This window comes from Notolepis coatsorum (genome assembly GCF_963971535.1).
Source record: "Notolepis coatsorum genome assembly, chromosome: 2".
Classification (NCBI taxonomy): Eukaryota; Metazoa; Chordata; class Actinopteri; order Aulopiformes; family Paralepididae; genus Notolepis; species Notolepis coatsorum.
In genome coordinates this window covers 219,471,694-219,494,392 of record NC_140166.1, presented here as the reverse complement: position 1 = coordinate 219,494,392, position 22,699 = coordinate 219,471,694, and the positions used below count along the sequence as shown (strand labels likewise).

The window sequence follows — 22,699 nt, the reverse complement described above, 5'->3', positions numbered from 1 at the left end:
AGAGCATGGCACTCGGGCGACAGTGGTTCAGGAGGTGGAGCAGTCGCCTGCTAATCTGGAGGTTCCCGGTTCAATTCCCGCTCCTCCCGGGGCAGCGCGTCGAAGTGTCCTTGAGCAAGACACTTAACCCCTAATTGCTCCCGATGAGCAGGCTGGCACCTTGCACGGTCGCCTCCGCCGTCGGTGTGTGAATGTGTGAGTGAATGGGTACAATATGTACTAATACTGCCATGGTTAGAGTTCTATTCCCTGTGTAGTTCAACGGGGTAGAGCAAGGCATTAACACTGTCTGCCAGGGTTAGGACATACCATTGGGTTAAAGAGTTGGGATGTGTGATGTCATTATGATCAAGTATTAAATACAGTTCAGTGAAATGAGGTCATCACGTCAAACAACCCTGATGTTCATGACAACATGATCAAATTACCGTTTCAATTTTAAGTCTACAGCGACCTCTGACCTTTCTGTTTTGCAGCCAGAGACGCCCGCCCACAGCAGCGCTCCGTACCGCCTCCATCCCTACTCCTCCCTCCTCTCCTTCCTCTATTCCTCCTCTTCTTTCACCCACACTAGACGACAAGAAGTCCCTCTCTCCTCCTCTCTCCTCCTCTCTCCCTCCCCGCAGACCCACGTTGCCATGCCGACCCAAAGCTCCTCCTCCCCCCACGGCCCGCCCCTCCCAGCTCCCCGCTCCTCCTCCCTCTCTCCCTCCTCCTCTTAGACCCACCCCCTCCCACCTGTCTGCTCCCCCTCCTCCTCTCTCCCCTGTTCTCTCTCCTCTTCCTCTTTCCTTTGATCCTCCTCCTTCACTCCCTCCTCCTCTCTCCCCTTCTCTCTCCCCTCCACCTGTCTCCTCCCCTCCTCTTCTCTCCCCTTCACTCCCTCCTCCTCTCTCCCCTTCTCTCTCCCCTCCACCTGTCTCCTCCCCTCCTCCTCTCTCCCCTCCTCTCTCCCCTCCACCTGTCTCCTCCCCTCCTCCTCTCTCCCCTTCTCTCTCTCCTGCACCTGTCCCTCCCTTTTCCTCCCCTCCACTCTCCCCTCCTCTCTCCCCTTCTCTCTCTCCTCCACTTGTCTCCTCCCCTCCTCTCTCCCCTCTCTCTCCTCCACTTGTCCCTGCTGTCTCCTCCCCTCCTCCTCTCTCCCCTTCTCTCTCTCCTGCACCTGTCCCTCCCTTTTCCTCCCCTCCACTCTCCCCTCCTCTCTCCCCTTCTCTCTCTCCTCCACTTGTCTCCTCCCCTCCTCCTCTCTCTCCTCCACTTGTCCCTGCTGTCTCCTCCCCTCCTCTCTCCCCTCTCTCTCCTCCACTTGTCTCCTCCCCTCCTCCTCTCTCCCCTCTCTCTCCTCCACTTGTCTCCTCCCCTCCTCCTCTCTCTCCTCCACCTGTCCTTCCTGTCTCCTCCCCTCCTCTCTCTCCTCCACTTGTCTCCTCCCCTCCTCCTCTCTCCCCTCTCTCTCCTCCACTTGTCTCCTCCCCTCCTCCTCTCTCCCCTTCTCTCTCTCCTCCACTTGTCTCCTCCCCTCTCTCTCCTCCACTTGTCTCCTCCCCTCCTCCTCTCTCTCCTCCACCTGTCCTTCCTGTTTCCTCCCCTCCTCTCTCCCCTTCTCTCTCTCCTCCACCTGTCCTTCCTGTTTCCTCCCCTCCTCTCTCCCCTTCTCTCTCTCCTCCACCTGTCCTTCCTGTTTCCTCCCCTCCTCTCTCCCCTTCTCTCTCTCATCCACTTGTCCCTCCTGTCTCCTCCCCTCCACCTCTCTCCTCCTCCCCTCTCTCTTCTCCTCCTCTCTCCTCCCCTCTTCCTCCTCTCTCTTCTGAGCCTCTCTCTTCTTCTCCTCCTCTCTCCTCCCCTCTTCCTCCTCTCTCCTCTGAGCCTCTCTCTCCTCCTCCTCCTCCCCCTCTCTCCTCTCCTGCTCCTCCCCCCTCCTCTCCTCCTGCGTTGAGCGCGGGGGAACAGCTGGTTGGAAGCTCTTCGGTCTGGCAGCTGAGCAGTGAGACGCAGCGTCAACCCTGTAGCATCCTGGAGAGAGAGAGGGCAGGGGTGAGAGACAGAGTACACACACACACACACACACACACACACACACACACACACACACACACACACACACACACACACACACAGAGTTCCATCAATGAGACGTACACACAAGTCCACACAACTCAATAGAAAAGTTATGTAAAGCAAACCTTGATGGAGAGAGAGGGCAGGGGTGAGAGACAGAGTACACACACACACACACACACACACACACACACACACACACACACACACAGACACACACACACACACACACACACACACACACGCACACAGTTCCATCAATGAGACGTACACACAAGTCCACACAACTCAATAGAAAAGTTATGTAAAGCAAACCTTGATGGAATTTCCCCCCAATCAGTTGACTCTACGTGTTAATTATTGTTGGTATATTATGATCTCATTATTATACTTTATGAGTGTGTTTTCATCTTGTCGTCTGCAGTTATTTCTGGTTCACAGCGGGCCGGGCCGGGACACCATGCTGTCAGTACGACTAGCTGACCAACAGGGGGCGCCACTCACACACAGCCTGCCAGTCAAACAACACAAAACGTGTAAGTATTCTATTTTATTCGTACTGTACGTTGTGTTTTATTATTATACATACAAGTAGTATTCATGGCGGTAACAGTTGTAATGGTACCGGCATCGAGCCATAATAATAGTAATAATAATAATAATAATAATAATAATAATAATAATAATAATAATAATAATAATAATAATAATATAAATAATAATTCATTTATTTTGTATAGCGCTTTTCAAGGACCCAATAGGCAAAAAAACAAACAAACAAAGAAACATAGAACCACAGGGAAACAGGGAACAATATGAATACACAGGAACATAGAGCCACAGTAACAGACAACAAGTACAGGAGCCGGTAGGGGAGGGGGGGGGGGGGGGGGGGGGGGGGGGGAGAAGGTAGGAAGGGGAAAATGAGGTGGTAGGTTGGAGGAGGGTGGTTATGGGTAAGGAAGGTTGAATGCTTGGGAGAACAGGTAGGTTTTGAGTCTGGATTTGAAGGTGGAGAGTGAGGGAGAGTCTCTGATGGTCTGGGGGAGGGAGTTCCAGAGTCGGGGTGCAGCTCATGAGAATGCCCCGTCGCCGAAACTTTTGAGTTTGGATGACGGGACAGTGAGGGAAGCAGTGGAGGAGGACCGGAGGGAACGGGTGGGGCGGTAGGGGAGAAGGAGGTCAGTCAGGTAGGGGGGGGGGGCAGGCTATGGAGGGCTTTGAAGGTGAGGAGTAGTGTTTTGAAGATGATGCGTTCCTTGATCGGGAGCCAGTGGAGGGAGTGGAGGACAGGAGTGATGTGTTCGCGGGACCGGGTGTTAGTGAGGAGGCGGGCGGCTGAGTTCTGGACCATCTGCAGTTTATGGAGGGAGCGGGAGGTGATACCAGGGAGGAGGGAGTTGCAGTAGTCGAGGCGGGAGGAGATGAAGGCGTGTATGAGGGATTCAGCGGCAGGGGGGGAGAGGCAGTGATGGATTTTGGCGATTTTGCGGAGGTGAAAGTGTGATGTCTTAACAATGGAGCAGACATGGGGGTCAAGTGAGAGGGTGGGGTCGAGGAGGACACCGAGGTTGCGGATTAGGGGGGAGGGGGTGATGGTGGAGTCATTGATGGTGAGTGTGATGGGTCCGGATCTGGTGAGGGTGGTGTTGGTGCCGATGATGAAGAGTTCCGTCTTGTCACTGTTTAATTTGAGGAGGTTGTGGGTCATCTAGGTTTGCAGTTCAGTGATGCAGGATTCAATGTGACTGAGGGGTGGGCTGTGGGGGGATTGTGTGGTGATGTAAATGTGGGTGTCGTCAGCGTAGCAGTGGAAGTTGAGGTGGTATTTACGGATGATGTGACCGAGGGGCAGAATGTAGCAGATGAAGAGCAGGGGGCCGAGGACTGAGCCTTGGGGGACCCCCTGTGTGACTGGGGAGGGGGAGGAGGTGTGGCCAGAGAGGGAGGTGAGTTGGTGTCTGTCTGTGAGGTAGGAGGAGAACCAGCCAAGTGCTGTGCCCTCAACACCCAGTTGGTGCAGCCTTTAATAATAATAATAATAATAATAATAATAATAATAATAATAATAATAATAATAATAATAATAATAATAATAATAATAATAATAATAATAATAAGTAAGGGATAATGTATAGCTACGAGGTCATTGTCGCAAAATAATTGACCGACACAGAGTTTAAAATACCGAGCCGCCTCGGCGAGGTGTTTTAAACGTCAGTGAAGGTCAATTATTTTGCGACAATGACCGAGTATAGCTATACATTATCCCGCTTATTACATGGCTAACTTACTAACAATATACCTAATTCATTTTACATCGACTCGCAACACTGGTTCTGGCTGCGTTCTGGCTCCGCCCCCTGTCATCGCCGGCAGCAGAACACCGGCAGTGTCTAATTGCACTGAAACAGTGTGTGTCAGTGGGGCTTGATTGCGAACAGCTGCGCACAGCGGTCATTATTGTCCCACAGCGGTCATTATTGTCTGATAATGACCGCTGTCGGGGGGCTATTGACCAATCACAAGCAAGCATTTCGGCGAATGTGAAAACGCCATGTAATAATACATTTTATTCTGAGGCGCCTTTCAAAACACCCAAGGTCACCTTACAGGGCATAAGAACAGAACAATCAAGATTAAAACAATGATCTTGGCAAACGTGTCAGTGGAATTAAAAACAAGACAAACAATGTAAACGTATGAAATATAAAACAGTGGCACACAGGGTACAGTTAGTAAGCCCAGTAAGCAAGGCAGTTAAAAGACAAGGTTAAGAAAAGAATAAGATAAACAACAAGAAGTATAAAAAACAGTGACGTTAAAATAACAGACAAACAAACAGCAGGGGGGCAGTGACGGAGGTTATAGTGAATATGCGAGTTTGAACAGATGGGTTTTCAATTGTGATCTGAATGATGATAGTGAGTCAGACTGTCGGATGTGTGGGGGCAGGGAGTTCCAGAGTCTGGGAGCCGAGCAGCTGAACGCTCTGGCACCCATGGTACTGAGGCGTGAGCTGGGGATGGATAAGAGTCCAGTAGAGGATGAGCGGAGGGTGCGAGAGGGGGTGCAATCTTGGAGGAGGTCAGTGATGTAGGTGGGGGCTAGATTGTGGAGGGCTTTGAAGGTGAGTAAGAGGTTTTTGAAATCAATCCGGTAGTGCACAGGGAGCCAGTGTAGTTGAATGAGGACGGGGGTGATGTGGTGGGATGAGTTTGTGCGGGCGATAATCCTAGCAGCAGAGTTTTGGATGATTTGGAGTCTGTTGATGAGTTTGGTGGGAAGGCCGGTGAGGAGAGCGTTACAATAATCGATCCGGGATGTGACAAATTAATGGACCAGGGTTTCAGTATTTGATTGGGACAGGGATGGGTGGAGTCTGGAGATATTACGGAGGTGAAAGAAGGCAGACCGGGTGGTGTATTTGATGTGTGGTGCAAAGGAGAGGGAGCCGTCCAGAATGACACAGAGGCTTTTGACTTGGGGGGAGAAGGGTACAGGGAAGCCGTCCATGGTGATGTTTGGAACTGGGCTGTTTTGTGATTTGGTTGAGGGTGGATTTGGAGCCGATGAGCAGGGCCTCGGTTTTGCTGCCATTTAATTTCAGGAAGTTTCTGCTCATCCAGCTCCTGATGTCCTCAAGGCAGGTGGTGAGGGCGGTGGGGGGAAGGGCAGTGGTGGGTGTGGAGGAGATGTAGACCTGTGTGTCGTCTGCATAGCAGTGGAAGTGGACCCCATGGTGACGGAGGATTGTGCCCAGGGGAAGGAGATAGATGGTGAATAGGAGGGGACCCAATACTGACCCCTGGGGGACACCCAGTGAAACAGTTGAACACCCTGACTTGTGGGTCTTGAGTTGAACAAACTGTTGTCTGTCGGTGAGGTATGATGTAAACCAGGAGAGTGCGACACCAGTGATCCCAATGCCAGCCAGGCGGTCCAGGAGTATTGGATGGGAGATGGTGTCGAGGAGGATGAGGATGGTGAGAAGTCCAGAGACTAAAGACTAAAACTAAAATGAAAATAGCTGCCAAAATTAACACTGGGGCGGTGAGGTGGGGGATGAGAGCAGGGAGGCAGGTCTTGGTGAGAGTAGTGGGGAGGGGGTCGAGGGAGCAGGTAGTGGCCTTGGAGGTGGTCATGAGGTCCGTGATGAAGGAGGAGTCAACGGGGGCGAAGGCAGTGAAGGGGGTGGGAGGGATGGAGTCAGGTGGGGTAGTAATGATAGTGTTGATAGTACTTTATTAATATAGTCCGGTGTTAATAGTACTGTATTAATATAGTCCAGTGTTAATAGTACTGTATTAATATAGTCCAGTGTTAATAGTACTGTATTAACATAGTACAGTGTTAATAATACTGTATTAATATAGTCCAGTGTTAATAATACTGTATTAATATAGTCCAGTGTTAATAATACTGTATTAACATAGTACAGTGTTAATAGTACTGTATTAATATAGTCCAGTGTTAATAATACTGTATTAATATAGTCCAGTGTTAATAATACTGTATTAATATAGTCCAGTGTTAATAGTACTGTATTAATATAGTCCAGTATTAATAATACTGTATTAATATAGTCCAGTGTTAATAATACTGTATTAATATAGTCCAGTGTTAATAGTACTGTATTAATATAGTCCAGTGTTAATAATACTGTATTAATATAGTCCAGTGTTAATAGTACTGTATTAATATAGTCCAGTGTTAATAATACTGTATTAATATAGTCCAGTGTTAATAGTACTGTATTAATATAGTCCAGTGTTAATAATACTGTATTAATATAGTCCAGTGTTAATAGTACTGTATTAATATAGTCCAGTATTAATAATACTGTATTAATATAGTCCAGTGTTAATAATACTGTATTAATATAGTCCAGTGTTAATAATACTGTATTAATATAGTCCAGTGTTAATAGTACTGTATTAATATAGTCCAGTATTAATAATACTGTATTAATATAGTCCAGTATTAATAATACTGTATTAATATAGTCCAGTGTTAATAATACTGTATTAATATAGTCCAGTGTTAATAATACTGTATTAATATAGTCCAGTGTTAATAATACTGTATTAATATAGTCCAGTGTTAATATTAATATAGTCCAGTGTTAATAATACTGTATTAACATAGTCCAGTGTTAATAATACTGTATTAATATAGTCCAGTGTTAATATTAATATAGTCCAGTGTTAATAATACTGTATTAATATAGTCCAGTATTAATAGTACTGTATTAATATAGTCCAGTGTTAATAATACTGTATTAATATAGTCCAGTATTAATAGGCCACTTCTCTCCTCTACAGTTCTGCATCTAGAAGGCTCGGCTCTGCTGTTTGACGACATCTATAAACTCATCACCTTCTACTGTGTCAGCAGGTAACACACACACACACACACACACACACACACACACACACGTACACGTGGATGTCACGTTTTGTATGATGCATGTGTTAAGCATCACACTCCCCCACCCCCCTACAAGGACCACAATGGAAATAAGCTCTGAGCTTTTTTGTGTTTCATCCTTGGCAGTATATCCCGACTGTGCTCTTCTGTCACATGTTTATTTTTATATTGTCAAATAAAGTCATTCATTCACACACACACACACACACACACACACACACACACACACACACACACACACACACACACACACACACACACACACACACACACACACACACACGCACACACACACACACACACACACAGACACACACAGGTAATAGGGTTAGATGAGGGCATTGCAGTTGAAAGGGAAGTTACTTACCGTTAGAGTATCTGAACTGAACATCTCTGTTCTGAAGCGTTTTATCTCGTTAATTAGTTACAGTAGCTGTCGGTCCGGCAGCTTTCTGCCCTTTCTGTTAGGGGTGTAACGGTACACAGAAACCACTAGGGGTGTAACGGTACACAGAAACCACGGTACGGTACGCACCTCGGTTTTGAAGTCACGGTACGGTACGGGTTTTCGGTACAGTGGGGGAAAGTTTGGCTTTCCATGTTCCACTCAGGGGCGATGTAGTGTGCGGTAACTAATTGTACTTGTAGGGCTGTCGACGAATATTCTATATTGAAATTAATAATCGACTTGTAAAAAAAATATATAAAAATAATTATTATTATATTAGATTGTGAATAAAACAGCGCCCGGTGGGCGATCGTTAGTGGTTTAACATACCGTTGTATTCGTTCGGTACACAGCCGTTCGGTACGGTACGGTACGGTACACACTGAAACGGTTCGGTTCGGTACGGATACGTGTACCTTTACACGCCTACTTTCTGCTGTTTCTTTTTATTTTTTATAAATTTTTTTTTAAACTTTCTTTTTTAGCGTTTATCGCTTTTCTGGTCAAGCATGGCCGACAGATACAGGGTGAAACAGGATATAGATCAGGGGAAGACATTCTGGCAAATGACGGCGGGTCCGGGAATCGAACTCGGAGTCCACCAGATCCGTGACGCAGCACGGTTTTCCCCGACGCAGAAATAGCGCCGAGATATGCGGTGAGCTACTGGAGCTCCCCTCTTTTTATTTTTTTTTATCCACTTTTTCTCCCATTTTCTATTTTTCTCCCATCCCAATTTTCATATCGTCCAATTCAACCCTCCCCTGTCTTTGAACGCTGTTTCTTGCCTCCCACAAGCCGGCTGCAATGTGGACTAAGTCATACATACATAGCACGAGTCCCCTCCGATACTCGAGGTAGCAGCCGTCGCATCTTTTCACCTGCGCGGCTCGATCTTTCAGCATCAGGGGTCTGGGCTTTGGAGGGGCGCCGCCCCCATCGCTTCCTGATTCTACTGCGCAGGCGCACCAACCGACCTGTAAGAGTCGCTGTCCACAACGCCCGATCCCCACCCAGCAGTTTCCCTCCCCCTAATACTGCCAATGTGTATTAGTAGTGCGGACGACCAGCTAAACTGAAAGCAATGTGGAGCGCTGGGCTCGAACAGGGAGGCGAACCTGTTCGAGCCCAGTCTCCAGTATTCATGGTGAGCGCCTTGCCCACTGCACCACGTAGCCGCCTGTTACTTTCTGCTGTTTCTAAGTTACAATACATCTCTCGTGGCTAGGGTTGGGTACCTTTCACATCAGCACCGATACCTGTACCGGTACCTGTGAATCGATTTTTCAGTACTTTAGTCTCTAAAAATGTAATCTACCTACCTCATGTGTAAAAAAAAAAATCCAAACTTCCAATCATTTATTATCTTTTTTTTTTGATCAAATTTTTTTATTATTAATTACATGAAACAGGACAACACAATAACCACAGTAACAAAAAACATAACTTTCACAGGAGAATAACAAACAATAATAATACAGAATAATAAATTATAAAGACAAAAAGAAAAAGAAACAGCGTCCAACCTATCAGATATAGATGGCTACTTCAATAACAAAAAGGGTCTTCAAAACATGGCAACCTTTCCCCACCTTTACAAAGTGGAGTGACTTAAAAGATTGTTTATGAGAGTGTTGCCGCAGATTTACTGTAGATAGCCTAGGTCCCTTACACATGTTCAAGACTGCCAAACTTGCAGAAGGTAAAGTGTAAGAAGAAAGAAATTCTTCCTCCAAGTTGGTTGACAGGTCAATCAGTCTGCCAATATTAGTCTCTTGGGGAGATGGCATGTGAATTGACATATAGCGCAGAATAGCTAAATACCAACCCCCCCTAAAATCCCCCCAGTCAAAGTTAAGAAGGACAAGACAAAAACCAAGACAGACAAGACATTTCCTCCTCCCCCTCCCCAGAGACCGCCGGACCCCCCCGATCAAGCGCCCCAACCCCGCTCAGCCGCACACTGCGGTCTTTACCTTCTCAGCTGCTGCGAACCACAGGTCAATTCCAGCCTGCCCTACCCCGATCACCCGGGCCGTGGATATCTCAAGATAAATCACATCCAATAGAGTTAGGGACCAGTTAATCATTGTAAGCTTCTCAGGCTCCTTCCATCTCATTGCTATTAGCTTCTTCGCTGCTGTGACGCCCGCTAGGACAACCCTTTTCAGTTGTACGGACGCGGGTAGTGTCGTTATATCGTTCAGGAGTAGCGTAACAGCTGTGAATGGGATAGTTAAGCCACACAGATCTGAAAGTTTGTCCGTTATTGACCTCCAGAAGCGGGCCACTGGTGGGCAATCCCAATACATATGCATATAAGTGCCAGTGGCCTTTTGAGAGCACAAAGTGCACCGAGAGTCGGTTATCAGTCCCATAGCAAATAGCTTCCTAGGTGTAAGATAGGTCCTATGAATATAATTAAAATTAATTTGCTGGTGATTGGGGTTGCGGGAAGATAATGCCACATTTGCCCAAACATCATCCCAGTCAAACTCGGGGTCCAACTCCGGGATATCCACACGCCAGATTGTATCCAATGATAAATTTTTATACGTGGATTGAATTAAGAGCGTATAAAAGTCGGAGACAAACCCTCTGGATGTCGTCCTGTCCACTATGAGCCTGAGGAAGGGGTGTGGGTGCAAGGCTTGAGCCCACGGTACGCCATGCGCCCTCAGTGCTGACCTTAGTTGAAGGTAAAGAAAGAAGGACTCGCCGGGAAGATCATAAAATTCTCTTAAGTCCTGAAACGCACGGAGGCCGTTCTTATCATAAATATCCTCCAGAGTATGCACTCCCCTCCTTTGCCATTGAGGAATATTAACCGGCTTGTGTCCAACAAGTAATTGCTGGTTATTAAAAATTGGAGAGTCCAGGTGCCAAGGGCATTTAACCCCACACGACCTCTGTACATTACGCCACGTTTGGATCACGTGAGTTATGATCGGTCCATACCTCAGCCGGCATTTCGCAATAGAGACAGTGGAGTACACTACATCCTGCAATCTTAGCGGAGACACCGCCGCCGCTTCTAAGGAGCGCCACGATACAGCCTCTACAGGGTCTAGCCAGCACATCAAAGGTCTCAGTGAAAAGGACCAGAAATACAGTTTAAAATCAGGGATTGCGAGGCCCCCATCTTGTTTCCTACGTTGAGTAGTAGCCCTTTTGATTCTCGGGCGTTTGTTATTCCAGACAAACTTAGATACCATCGATTGTACCTTGCGCCAGTGGTCTATTGGAGGGGGCAGGGGGAGCATTGAGCTAATAAAATTTATCCTAGGCAGGATGTTCATTTTGATTATGGAAGCCCGGGCTTGTAAGGAGTTAGGAAGGGACGACCACCTGTCTAGATCCTGGCGTATTTTATCATAAGTACCCGTGAAGTTGTACTTAGTAGTTTGGTTCAGCGTGGGGAATATCTCTATGCCCAGGTATTTAAAATGTTCTACTATGGGGATATCAGCTGGTAGTCGTACCGCCTTGGCCAGTTCATTAAGAGGTAGGCAGGCTGATTTGTTCCAGTTAATCTTAAAACCTGACAATTTACCAAAGTCGTCGATTATCCTCAATAATTTTGTGGCCGACCGGGAGGGGTCGTCCATGAAAATCAGCAGGTCATCCGCATAGAGAGCAATTTTGTGTGGAGTATTGTTGACCATTATGGGGACGATGTCCTCCGATTGCCTAATAAATTGGGCCAAAGGTTCGAGGGAAAGCGCGAACAGTCCCGGGCTCAGAGGGCAACCCTGTCTAGAAGATCTGGAGACTGGAAAGAGTGTGGAACAGTTTTTGCCTGTCAGTATCATCGCAGACGGCGAGGCATACAGGACTTTAATCATATGAATAAAACTCTTTCCAAGACCCATGACCTCAAGTACCTTCCACAGATATGACCACTCAAGTCTGTCAAACGCCTTCATGGCATCCAAAGACAGAACTGTGGATGGAGTTGTATTGTCTTTACTGTTATCGATTACATGCAACAGCCTCCTAAGAATATCTGCAGCCAGACGCCCCGGGATAAAACCAGTTTGATCGCAGTGTACCAATACAGACATAAATCTCTGCAGGCGACGGGCCAGCACCTTGGCAAACACCTTTAAATCGGCCCCGAGAAGACTCAAGGGTCTATAGCTACCACAATCATTGGGATCTTTGTCCTTTTTGAGAAGTAAAGAAATCAACGCCATATTGACATCTCTTGAGAACTCCCCTTGTTCGATAGCGTAATTGATCATATCGAGCATCAATGGGCCCAGTTGGTCCCAGAAAGCTAAATACACTTCGGGTGGAATACCATCCCAGCCTGGCGCCTTACCCCTCTGCATTTCAACAATAGTCTCCCTCAATTCTACGAGAGTAATCGGTCTCCCCAGTTCCTTGGCCTCTTCCTCAGAAATGTGGGGTATCTCAAGCCCGCCAATGAACGATTCAAATCTAGAGTCATCCAGATTACCCTCTGAGCTATATAACTGTGAGTAGAACTCTTTAAAAGTGTCATTGATCTTTTTCGAATCAGTAGTGACTGCACCCTGGCTCGTCCTAATCGAGGGGATATCTGAGAAATGATCATTTGATCGTATTTTCATTGCCAATAGATGGCTAGGTCTGGAGCCGTGAAAATAGTAATTTTGTCTTGTCCTATGTATCAAAAACTCAGACTGTTGTTTAAGTATGGAGTTTATTTCTTTTTTGACTATCTTACGTTGTGTGTTTAGTCGTTCATTATAGTCAGTTTGCAAGGATGCGTATAGGTCCGCATATAATGATTCCAGTCCTTCTAGCTTTTTTGACCGGGATTTTCGCAAATTGGAGGCAAATAGTGTGACATGACCCCTGATGAATCCTTTCAATGCGTTCCACAGGACCCTAGGGTCTTCTACTGTGCCAACGTTGATCTGCAAAAATTCAGCTAGTTTACTCCTGAACTCAGAACAGAAGTCATCGTTCTTTAGCAAGGTCGAATTAAAACGCCATCTGGGAGCTCTTGCGGAGAGCCTGCCAAAGGTTGCCGTAAGGAAAATCCCCTTGTGGTCTGAGAGAGCCAAGGGAACCAATGAGACATCGAAACTATCAAACATATTAGGGGACGCGAATGCATAGTCAATTCGAGAGAAGCTTTTGTGTCTGGCTGACAGGTGAGAGTAATCTCTGAGGGTGGGGTTGCATAAGCGCCAGAGGTCTGTGAGCCCTGTGTCTTTGGCCCACATCCTGAGGGCCTTAGAGGCCCGTTTCTGGTCGCTCGTTTCAGCGGGCCCGGACCTATCTATCTCCGCATCCCAGCACGCATTAAAATCGCCACCCACAATGAGAGCGTATCCATTAAGTTCCAACATATTCTTCGTGATTGTATTATAGAACGCTGAATCAAATGTGTTAGGAGCATACAATGCTATTATAGCCATCTTCCTATGCAAGAATTCAACTTTTGCTATAGTAATCCTTCCCTCCGTGTCCGACCATACATCCAAGATTTTGATATCAAGGTTACGTCTTGTAACTATGACTACTCCTTTCGTCTTATCATCGGCTGAGGATGAGGAGATAACGTGATATTGCCGATTTGCCAGTCTTGACACGTCACCTACCATTAAATGCGTCTCACTAAGGAGAGCAAGGTCAATATTTCTCCTCTTCAATAGCCAAAGGACACTGGCACGCTTGTGTGGGGCGTTAAGCCCTCCTGCGTTCCAAATTAAAATATTCAATTTAGCCATGGTCGAGCTTGTATAAGTGCGTAGAGAACATACCCGTGCAGCCAGGCTGAGTACAGAGGTGCCGATCCCGGCGGGCCCGGACGGTCAATCCCAGGAGTTCAGAGGAGGAACACTTACACATATATAAGACAACAGTACATAGAACACATAAAAATACCACCCCAGCTACAGCCCCCCCTCCTTCTACTCTAAACCCTAACCCACCCATCCTACTATAAGTTCCTCTATACCCACTCTCCAATCCCCACCCTATGCCCCATCCACTGAGGATGGTCATCTTCCTATCACTTCCCACTAGAGACATGGATCAATAAGACGCTTCCCACTCCCACCCCCCTCTAGATAAACCCCTGAGTAAACCCCCACTAGTCCAATAAACACAAATAATAATAAAATAAAATTCAATAAAGATATCGGTCGAGACCCACCTGAGCCCTGGCCCCAACATGAGACAACCATAATGGTAAAAATAGCCATTATTAAATAATAACTCCGCATCAACCTGCAGCCCTCTATTTCCGAATCTGCGCTTCAACATCACATTGTTATAGCCCAAAAAGGTATAGGAAAATTCAAAACAAAATTAAATTAAAGCATCCCAGCCGATAGTCTAAGGCAGGTTCGGGTCACAGGTTAATTGTGCAAAATTGTGTGAACAGTGTCAATTAAACAATGACAAAAAAAAAGGAGGAAGGGAAAAAAAAGGTTATGGTCAAAGTGCACCCCTTTAGCCGTCCCTCTGATCAGGCACAACGGCTGAAATGACCTAACCTATGTAAGAATAGAATTAAACACAATCATTCATTAATCAATCCGGGGATGGTAATAGGCAACACCTGACACCACCTGTCATCATACATTGTTTAAATAAAGATATCGGTCGGAGCAGTTAGTCCAAGGTAGGATCGGATCACAGTTAAATTGCTCATTCAAATGCCATTAAAACAGCGACAATAATTATTATATAATTACTCAGCATCAACCTGTAACCATCTACCTTGGAGTCTGCATATTAATGTATCAACGTTATAGCATAAGTGCCTCACGGAAAATTCAAAACAAAATTAAGGCGAGTCAGCAGTTAGTCCTAGGTAGAACCGGATCACATTTAAATCGCGCATATAGATGACATAAAAACAGCGACAATAGGAAAGAAACAAGAAAGGAAAAAAGGGTAATGGCTAGAGTGCAAGCCATATAACCATATAGCCATGAAGTGCAAGCCATACCCGACCCAACCGTTTATCAAATATTGTATATGCATATTCAACCGACCTTGGCATCTACTTTGGATCACCAAAGCTCAAAACAACCTGGATATAAAAATAAAAAGCATACCAGAAGTTAGTTAGGGACTCGGTCACTCTTGAACTGTGCAAACCAATGTCCCTTTGAACAGCAACGTAACCATTAACGGGTCTCGAATGTCTCAGCGCAGACCATAGTCGAAGCCCGCTGGCTAGCCCGAGGCTAGCGCGTAAGCTAGTGACGAATCCGGATAGCACGTTAGCCTACTATGTACATTGTTCAGCTAGCTCGTTAGCTTCCAAAGAGGCGATACACAAGTACGACCATGAGGTCAGCTTTAGCAAGTAACAGAAGTCATTGGGAAGCCCCGCTAGTTGGATGGGCAGAGGACAGTTAGCATGTCTGGGCATGACAGCAAGTGTTTGTGAATAGTCGACCTAATCAATGTATATAGGCCCAAACCGCCAAGTCACTCACCCTCCATAGATATCAAGCAACAGACTCGGGTGTCTCCGCGAGATATTCCTTCGCTTTAGCCAACGACCAAAACAAACGCTGACCACCGACCTTCTCCAACACAGATAGTTTCGCGGGAGCGAATAACGTGGGCCTCAGGCCTAGTTTCCATAGCTTAGTCAGGACCACCTTGTACTCGGCTCTCTGAGCTTGAACCTCCGGTGTAAAGTCCTCGAAAATGGCCACTTTGTGATCGCCAAGCCTCAGAGTACCCCTTCTGGTACGAGCCGACCGCATGATGATTTCTCTCTGTTGGAGTCTGTTCAGCTTGACTATGATGGGCCTCGGTTCTTTGTTCACGCCGGGAGAAAACCTGCCCGCTCTGTAGGCCGACTCACAGATAGGAGGCGAGGGGAGGACGTCCGTCCCTAGTATCTTCTGCAGCAGTTCGGGCATGGTCTCAGAGAGACGGCCTTCACCGCTGGTCTCCGGTACTCCAACAATCCTGACGTTGTGGCGTCTATCCCGGGACTGCATCTCCTCCATCGCCGACTGTAGTTTGTTGACTTCAGCCTGCCTAGCCAGCAGGGCGGATTCAAGACCCGCCATCTTCTCACACTGTGATGATACCTCCGTCGTTAGCATGGCTAGTTCGTTAGCATTAGCCGATGAGGCAGCGTGAATCGTCTCCATCTTGTCTGTCAGCGGGACTACCGCCAGCCGTATTTCTTCTGATATCTCACGACGGAGGCTGATACAGAAATCCGCCAACGCTTTCTTCTGTGCTTCAGCGATGCGTGCCTCAGAGTCTGCGTGTACTTTCTTCTGTGCTTCAGCGATGCGTGTCTCAGAGTCTGCGTGTAGCTTGGTCATGACCAAGAGCACAGCTTCGCTTAACTCCCCGACAGCGGGGGACGGTGCGGCCATGCTCGGCGGTGCCGGTGTCGTGCCTAATTCTTTCATGGCTCTGGTTTCCACCCCCGCCATCGTAGAAAGTCGAAAAAAGTTGATGAATGTATACTAAACACGACGACCTAGCAAACAGATAAAAAACAAATAAAAATAAAATAAAGACTAATGGGGAGAAACGTATATTCAGCACGGTAGAAGGGAGCTCATGTGAAACACGTCTACTCCATGATCGCTCAGCTCCGCCCCTCCCAATCATTTATTATCATTATTATTTATTTAGAACAATTTGTTAATATATACTGTATATAATATATAATATTGCAGCGAGCGTTGTCTGCATCTAGCTTTGTAAAGTGTAACCACACTTGCGACCGTTTTCGGCTTGCCATCGCCCCGACTGCTTAGTTGTTGTTGAATCAAGTCAGATCCTAAGGTGAGCGTGTGTTGTGCGCGTGAACGTTGACGTGAACGTGCGGCACGCTTCATAGGTTTCGTTTCGCGGTAAACGAAACGTTGACGTCATCGGACAAAAAAATTATTAAAAATGTATTGTGATTCGGTTCGGTTCGGTACCCGTCCCTACTCATGGGTCCCTAATGTTCACATCCACAATATGATCAAGATTCAAGATTCAAGAGGTTTATTTGTCACATACATACCAGGGCATACCAGTGAAATGCGGGTGGTCATGCCCGCTTCGATTGTGCAATAATACTAATAATAAAATAGACATAAAAAACAGGTAATAAAAAGGGCATGATAAAATAGACATGCTAAATTCCTGAGATTGTTAGCTATGGATTTAAGGCACTGGGTCCTATGTGTACACTACTATACAATATACAGTTTTAACTCTATATCCCTATGCTATACTTGCTATATCTGAACTATACTATAGAAGAACCACATCGGTTCTTTCCCTAAAGTGACCTTTATTTTTCTCGTTCCAAGTTTAAAGTGTCCTTTCCATTTTGTTTAAAGTTACAGTTACAGTTACAGATCCAGTTACATTCCAGATCCAGTTACATTTCGCCTGAATGCTATCACTCACTCCTCTGTGTCATCAATCTGCCTTGACATGTTATCATTCATAGGGTCCTGCTGAAACCGGCTGTATTAAAATGTGTGGTCATCACGTGATGGTGGTTGAGGCATATCTGACAGCTATGATAAGAATAACCTGGATTTATATAGCGCCTTTCAAGAAACCCAAGCTTTACAAAGGCATCAAAAAAGACACATAAGGAATAAACTAAATAAATAATAATAAGAGACGTGACTGACTCCACCCACCTGACCCGACACAGGCATACGCCGGTGCACTAAGCAGTGGTTCCCAAAGTCGGGGTCGCGACCCAAAGGTGGGCCGCGAGCAGCCACGGGTGGGCCGCGAGATGATAAAAAAAAAAAAAAAAAAATTATTTTTTTTGTCAGGCCACTGAACTTAGAAGCAGGCCAGGACAGTGTTTCTAGTTGTATTCTAAAATGTGACTATATGGTTTTATATTAACTTAATAAATAAACAAAAACGAAAAATCTACTTATTTCAACGAACATTTCAAACTAAATAACAGATTATGCACATAAAACGCTGAAAACAACCGAAGCAACAATAGTATTTTAATGAGGCTATTATTATTATCATTATTATTTTGCAACAAGTTAGCCCTCTCATAAATAGCACATATAAATGAATAACTAACTTGAACTAACTTAATAGGATTGAAGTGATATTTGGCTTAAAAAATCGGTCGCCTGGCAAAAAAAATAAATAAAAAAAAGCCTGACGATGTGCATTGGGCCGCGGCTCTCTGACGCCTTATTTTCTGGGCCCTGGCCTGAAAAGTTTGGGAACCCCTGCACTAATGGACCAGACCCTCTCTATCTCTGTGCGGATGTTATGTCACTTGTCAAATTAACCGATCGCACTCTTGTTGTGTTGTGTGTTGCATTGTTCAAATTGACCCACCAGGGACGTTCTCCCGCTCCCTCTGAGGTTACCTGATCTCATCACCATGACAACCAGCCGGGAGGAGCTGAAGGCCATCTGTGATCTGGGTGGAGGTAGGTCGTCCTCTGAACCCACACCGGCCCAGTCGCAATCAAAACAATTAGCTTGGCAGACTGTAATTCAATTCAATTCAATTCAATTCAAAGGGGCTTTATTGACATGGGAAACATACGTTTACCTTGACAAAGCCAAACAAAACAATCAAACAGAGAAATCAAAAGAAATCAGTACATTACAGAAGGATTTTTTTTCTATGATTGACAGTCTTTATGCTGCACAGTAAATTTCGCAGAGTAAATTTGACTCAAACTGAGTACATTTGACTCAAACTGAGTAAAATTGTACTCAGTTTGAGTAAAATGTACTCAGTTACTCTGCGAACTTTACTGTGTGGTTGTATTCTGTTGGATGTCCTTTTCTTGTCACAGCAGCTCACAAATTGTAACCGTTTGTGGGTGTGTGTGTGTGTGTGTGTGTGTGTGTGTGTGTGTGTGTGTGTGCGTGTGTGTGTGTGTGTGTGTGTGTGCGTGTGTGTGTGTGTGTGTGCGTGCGTGTGTGTGTGCGTGTGTGTGTGTGTGTGTGTGTGTGCGTGCGTGTGTGTGTGTGTGTGCGTGCGTGTGTGTGTGTGCGTGCGTGCGTGTGTGTGTGCGTGTGTGTGTGTGTGTGTGTGCGTGCGTGTGTGTGTGTGCGTGTGTGTGTGTGTGTGTGTGTGTGCGTGTGTGTGTGTGTGTGTGTGCGTGTGTGTGTGTGTGTGCGTGCGTGCGTGTGTGTGTGCGTGTGTGTGTGCGCGCGTGCGCGCGTGTGTGTGTGTGTGTGTGTGTGTGTGTGTGTGTGTGTGTGTGCGCGCGTGCGTGCGTGTGTGCGTGCGTGCGTGTGTGTGTGTTGCAGACTTCTGGGCGTCCTCTCTGAACAGCAGAACAACAGAGAACCAATCCAAAGAGTTGGGCCGGACCCAGCGCAGTCAGACCGGCCAATCAGAACAACAGAAGCGGTTTCTCTACATCAACCCGGTCACTTTGCAGGACCTAAGCCCCTCCTCCCCTGACCTAAGCCCCACCTCCCCTGGTTCCAACTTGAACTCTGCGCTTTGCGCGAAACCCAAGAAGGAGGAGATCTCTGCGACTGTCCCCAAACTACAGAACACAGCGTCGAGCTCCGCCCCCGTCTCCAACCTGCTCAATGCAGCCCCGAGCTCCGCCCCTAATTCCAAACTGCAGAAGGCCACCTCCTGCCCCTCCCCCCACTCCACCCCCCCCGGCCAGACCCCCCCGCAGGATGGAGGAGGCGGCCAGAGGAAAACAAAAGGCAAAACTGGTCCGAGTCAAACCTCCGCGGAGTTGTCGCCTAGATACAAACGACCCCCCCCCTCGCCCCCCCCCCAGCCTCAGCTCGGGCTCTGGGCTAGCCCCCTCCCCTATCCCCGCCCCCGGCCCCGCCCCTGCCCCCCCTTCCGCACCACTCACAGCAAAAGAGGAAGGGGGAGGAAGTGGAGCGGAGAGGAAGTGTCCCTCCGTCAGACCCCCCCCCGCCGGACGTGCCCAGGCCAGACCCGCTCCCCCCCTCCCCCCTGCCCCCCTCCTCCGGCGCTCGACCGCCAAGAAGACCCCAGAGAGAGAGGGAGGAGGAGGGGGAGGAGGGGGAGGAGGAGAGAAAACAGGAAGTGACTTCATAGAGACAACAACTGGGACTCTTCAGTCCAGCAGCCCGCAGAAGGAGAGAGAGGAAGATAAAGAGAATCGGAAAGGGGAGGAGTCCAACCTTCCGCCAATAGCGAGGAAGCCTTCGCACCCGGTCCCGCCCCCGAGGAAGAAACGACCCTCCCCGCCCATACCGTCGTTCGGTGTCATCGGAGGAGGAGGAGGAGGAGGAGCGCCGTCACCCAATCAGGGTGGAGGGAAGAGGATGGCCCCTCCCTCCCCGGCGCGGCAGCGGCCTGACGTGTCGCTGTTCTCCCCGGAGGGCGGGGCTGTGGTGGGGGGGGCGGGGCCTGACTCTAGCTCGACCAGCAGCACGGAGGAGGAGGGGGGGAGTGGCCAGGAACAGGAAGTCAACCACAGGTAGGAACAGGCCTGGGCCTCGGCTAACGTTATAAATCAACACTATCTGAAGTTCATATTAAATCATCAATCTGTGGTATAAAGTCCTATAACTCTATAGCCCTAACCTTATACATGTATATAAAGTCCTATAACTCTATAACCCTAACCTTATAGATGTCTATAAAGTCCTATAACTCTATAACCCTAACCTTATAGATGTCTATAAAGTCCTATAACGCTATAACCCTAACCTTATACATGTATATAAAGTCCTATAACTCTATAACCCTAACCTTATAGATGTCTATAAAGTCCTATAACTCTATAACCCTAACCTTATAGATGTCTATAAAGTCCTATAACTCTATAACCCTAACCTTATAGATGTCTATAAAGTCCTATAACTCTATAGCCCTAACCTTATAGATATCTATAAAGTCCTATAACTCTATAGCCCTAACCTTATAGATGTCTATAAAGTCCTATAACTCTATAACCCTAGCCTTATAGATGTCTATAAAGTCCTATAACTCTATAACCCTAACCTTATACATGTCTATAAAGTCCTATAACTCTATAACCCTAACCTTATAGATGTCTATAAAGTCCTATAACTCTATAACCCTAACCTTATACATGTCTATAAAGTCCTATAACTCTATAACCCTAACCTTATAGATGTCTATAAAGTCCTATAACTCTATAACCCTAACCTTATAGATGTCTATAAAGTCCTATAACTCTATAACCCTAACCTTATACATGTGTCACGGATGGCACCGCGAGGCTACAGTCACGATGGACGTCAGACGTTGTGAAGTGACTGTGGCGAGTAGCGGTGCTGTGGGTTCAACTCACTCTCATCCTGAAAAGACACATAGACACGTTACAAAGCAGTGAGTTCGACCTGTCGACCACGGGTTCGAAACTCCCTCGGGGCATCGAAGTTTAAGGTGACGATATGACAACCCTTACACATGTATATAATAATACATTTTATTTGGTGGCGCCTTTCACGACACCCAAGGTCACCTTACAGATCATAAAAAAAAAACACAGCAAGGCAGTTAAAAGTCAAGGTTAAAAACAGAAGCGTGGCTAACGCTAATGGCACGCGTACCAGAGAGGCTAACTGCCTAAGAAAACGAGCACATACTGTAGGCACTGAAAGAGGATTTCGCCCATCTAATGAACACACTAGACTAGACTAATATCAAGATGTATCCATAAGTGGAGCAATTGCATGCTTTTGCAGACGACAAGAAGCCTTCAGTTGACTCCTTCAGACATTAAGCACCCCCACAGCCCAAATGGAATGATAAAAAAAAGTAGACTAGCCAAATCCTTAGTCGGGGACAGCAAAGGAGAGCGAGCCGTCCTGAATGACACAGAGGCTTTTGACTTGGGGGGAGAAGGGTACAGGGAAGCCGTCGATGGTGATGTTTGGAACTGGGGTGTTTTGTGATTTGGTGAGGGTGGATTTGGAGCCGATGAGCAGGGCCTCAGTTTTGCTGCCATTTAATATGGTTCTCCCTCCTCTACTCTGCTCTTCTCTTCTCCTCTCCTCTCTCTCTCTCCTTTCCTCTCGTCTGTTCTCTCATCTCTCTCTCCATACTTCCTCTCCTATCCTCCTCTCTCCTTTCCTCTCTCCTTTCCTTCTCTCTTCTCTTCTCTCCTCTCCACTCTTCCTCTCCTCCTCTCTCCTCTCCTTTCCTTTCCACTCTCATCCTCTCTCATCTCTCTCCTCTCCCCTCTCCTCTTCTCTCTTCTCTTCTGCTCTCTCCTCTCCTCTCTCTCTCCTCTCTCTCCTCTCCTCTCTCTCCTCTCCTTTCCCTCTCTCCCCTCTCCTCTCCTCTCCTCTCCTCTCCTCTCCTCTCCTCTCCTCTCCTCTCCTCTCCTCTCCTCTCCTCTCCTCTCCTCTCCTCCTCCCCTCTCCTCTCCTCTCCTCTCCTCTCCTCTCCTCTCCTCTCCTCTCCTCTCCTCTCCTCCTCCTCTCCTCCTCTCCTCTCCTCATCTCCTCCTCTCTCCTCTCCTCTCCTCTCTCCTCCCCTCTCCTCTCCTATCCTCTCCTCTCCTCTCTCCTCTCCTCTCCACTATCCTCCCCTCTCCTCTCCTCTCATCTCCTCTCTCCTCTCCTCTCCTATCCTCTGCTCTCCTCTCCTCTCTCCTCCCCTCCCCTCCCCTCTCCTCTCCTCCTCTCTCCTCCTCTCCTCTCCTCTCCTCTCCTCTCCTCTCCTCTCCTCTCCTCTCCTCTCCTCTCCTCTCCTCTCCTCTCCTCTCCTCTCCTCTCCCCTCCCCTCCTCTCCTCTCCTCTCATCTCCTCTCCTCTCCTCTCCTATCCTATCTCCTCCTCTCCTCTCCTCTCCTCTCCTCT

At 47.2% G+C, this 22,699-nt stretch overlaps 1 protein-coding gene across 1 annotated transcript in view; it reads left to right on the top strand.

The window, feature by feature from the left end:
* Positions 1–1,381: 1,381 nt before the first annotated feature.
* rin3 (Ras and Rab interactor 3) overlaps positions 1,382–22,699 on the top strand; it is a 47,040-nt gene continuing 25,722 nt past the window's right edge. The window contains 6 exon segments of the mRNA XM_084338183.1: positions 1,382–2,034; positions 2,483–2,594; positions 7,383–7,455; positions 18,248–18,339; positions 19,175–19,934; positions 19,936–20,343. Of these exon segments, the coding sequence (XP_084194309.1) occupies positions 2,519–2,594; positions 7,383–7,455; positions 18,248–18,339; positions 19,175–19,934; positions 19,936–20,343 (1,409 nt within the window). The 5' untranslated portion in view covers positions 1,382–2,034; positions 2,483–2,518.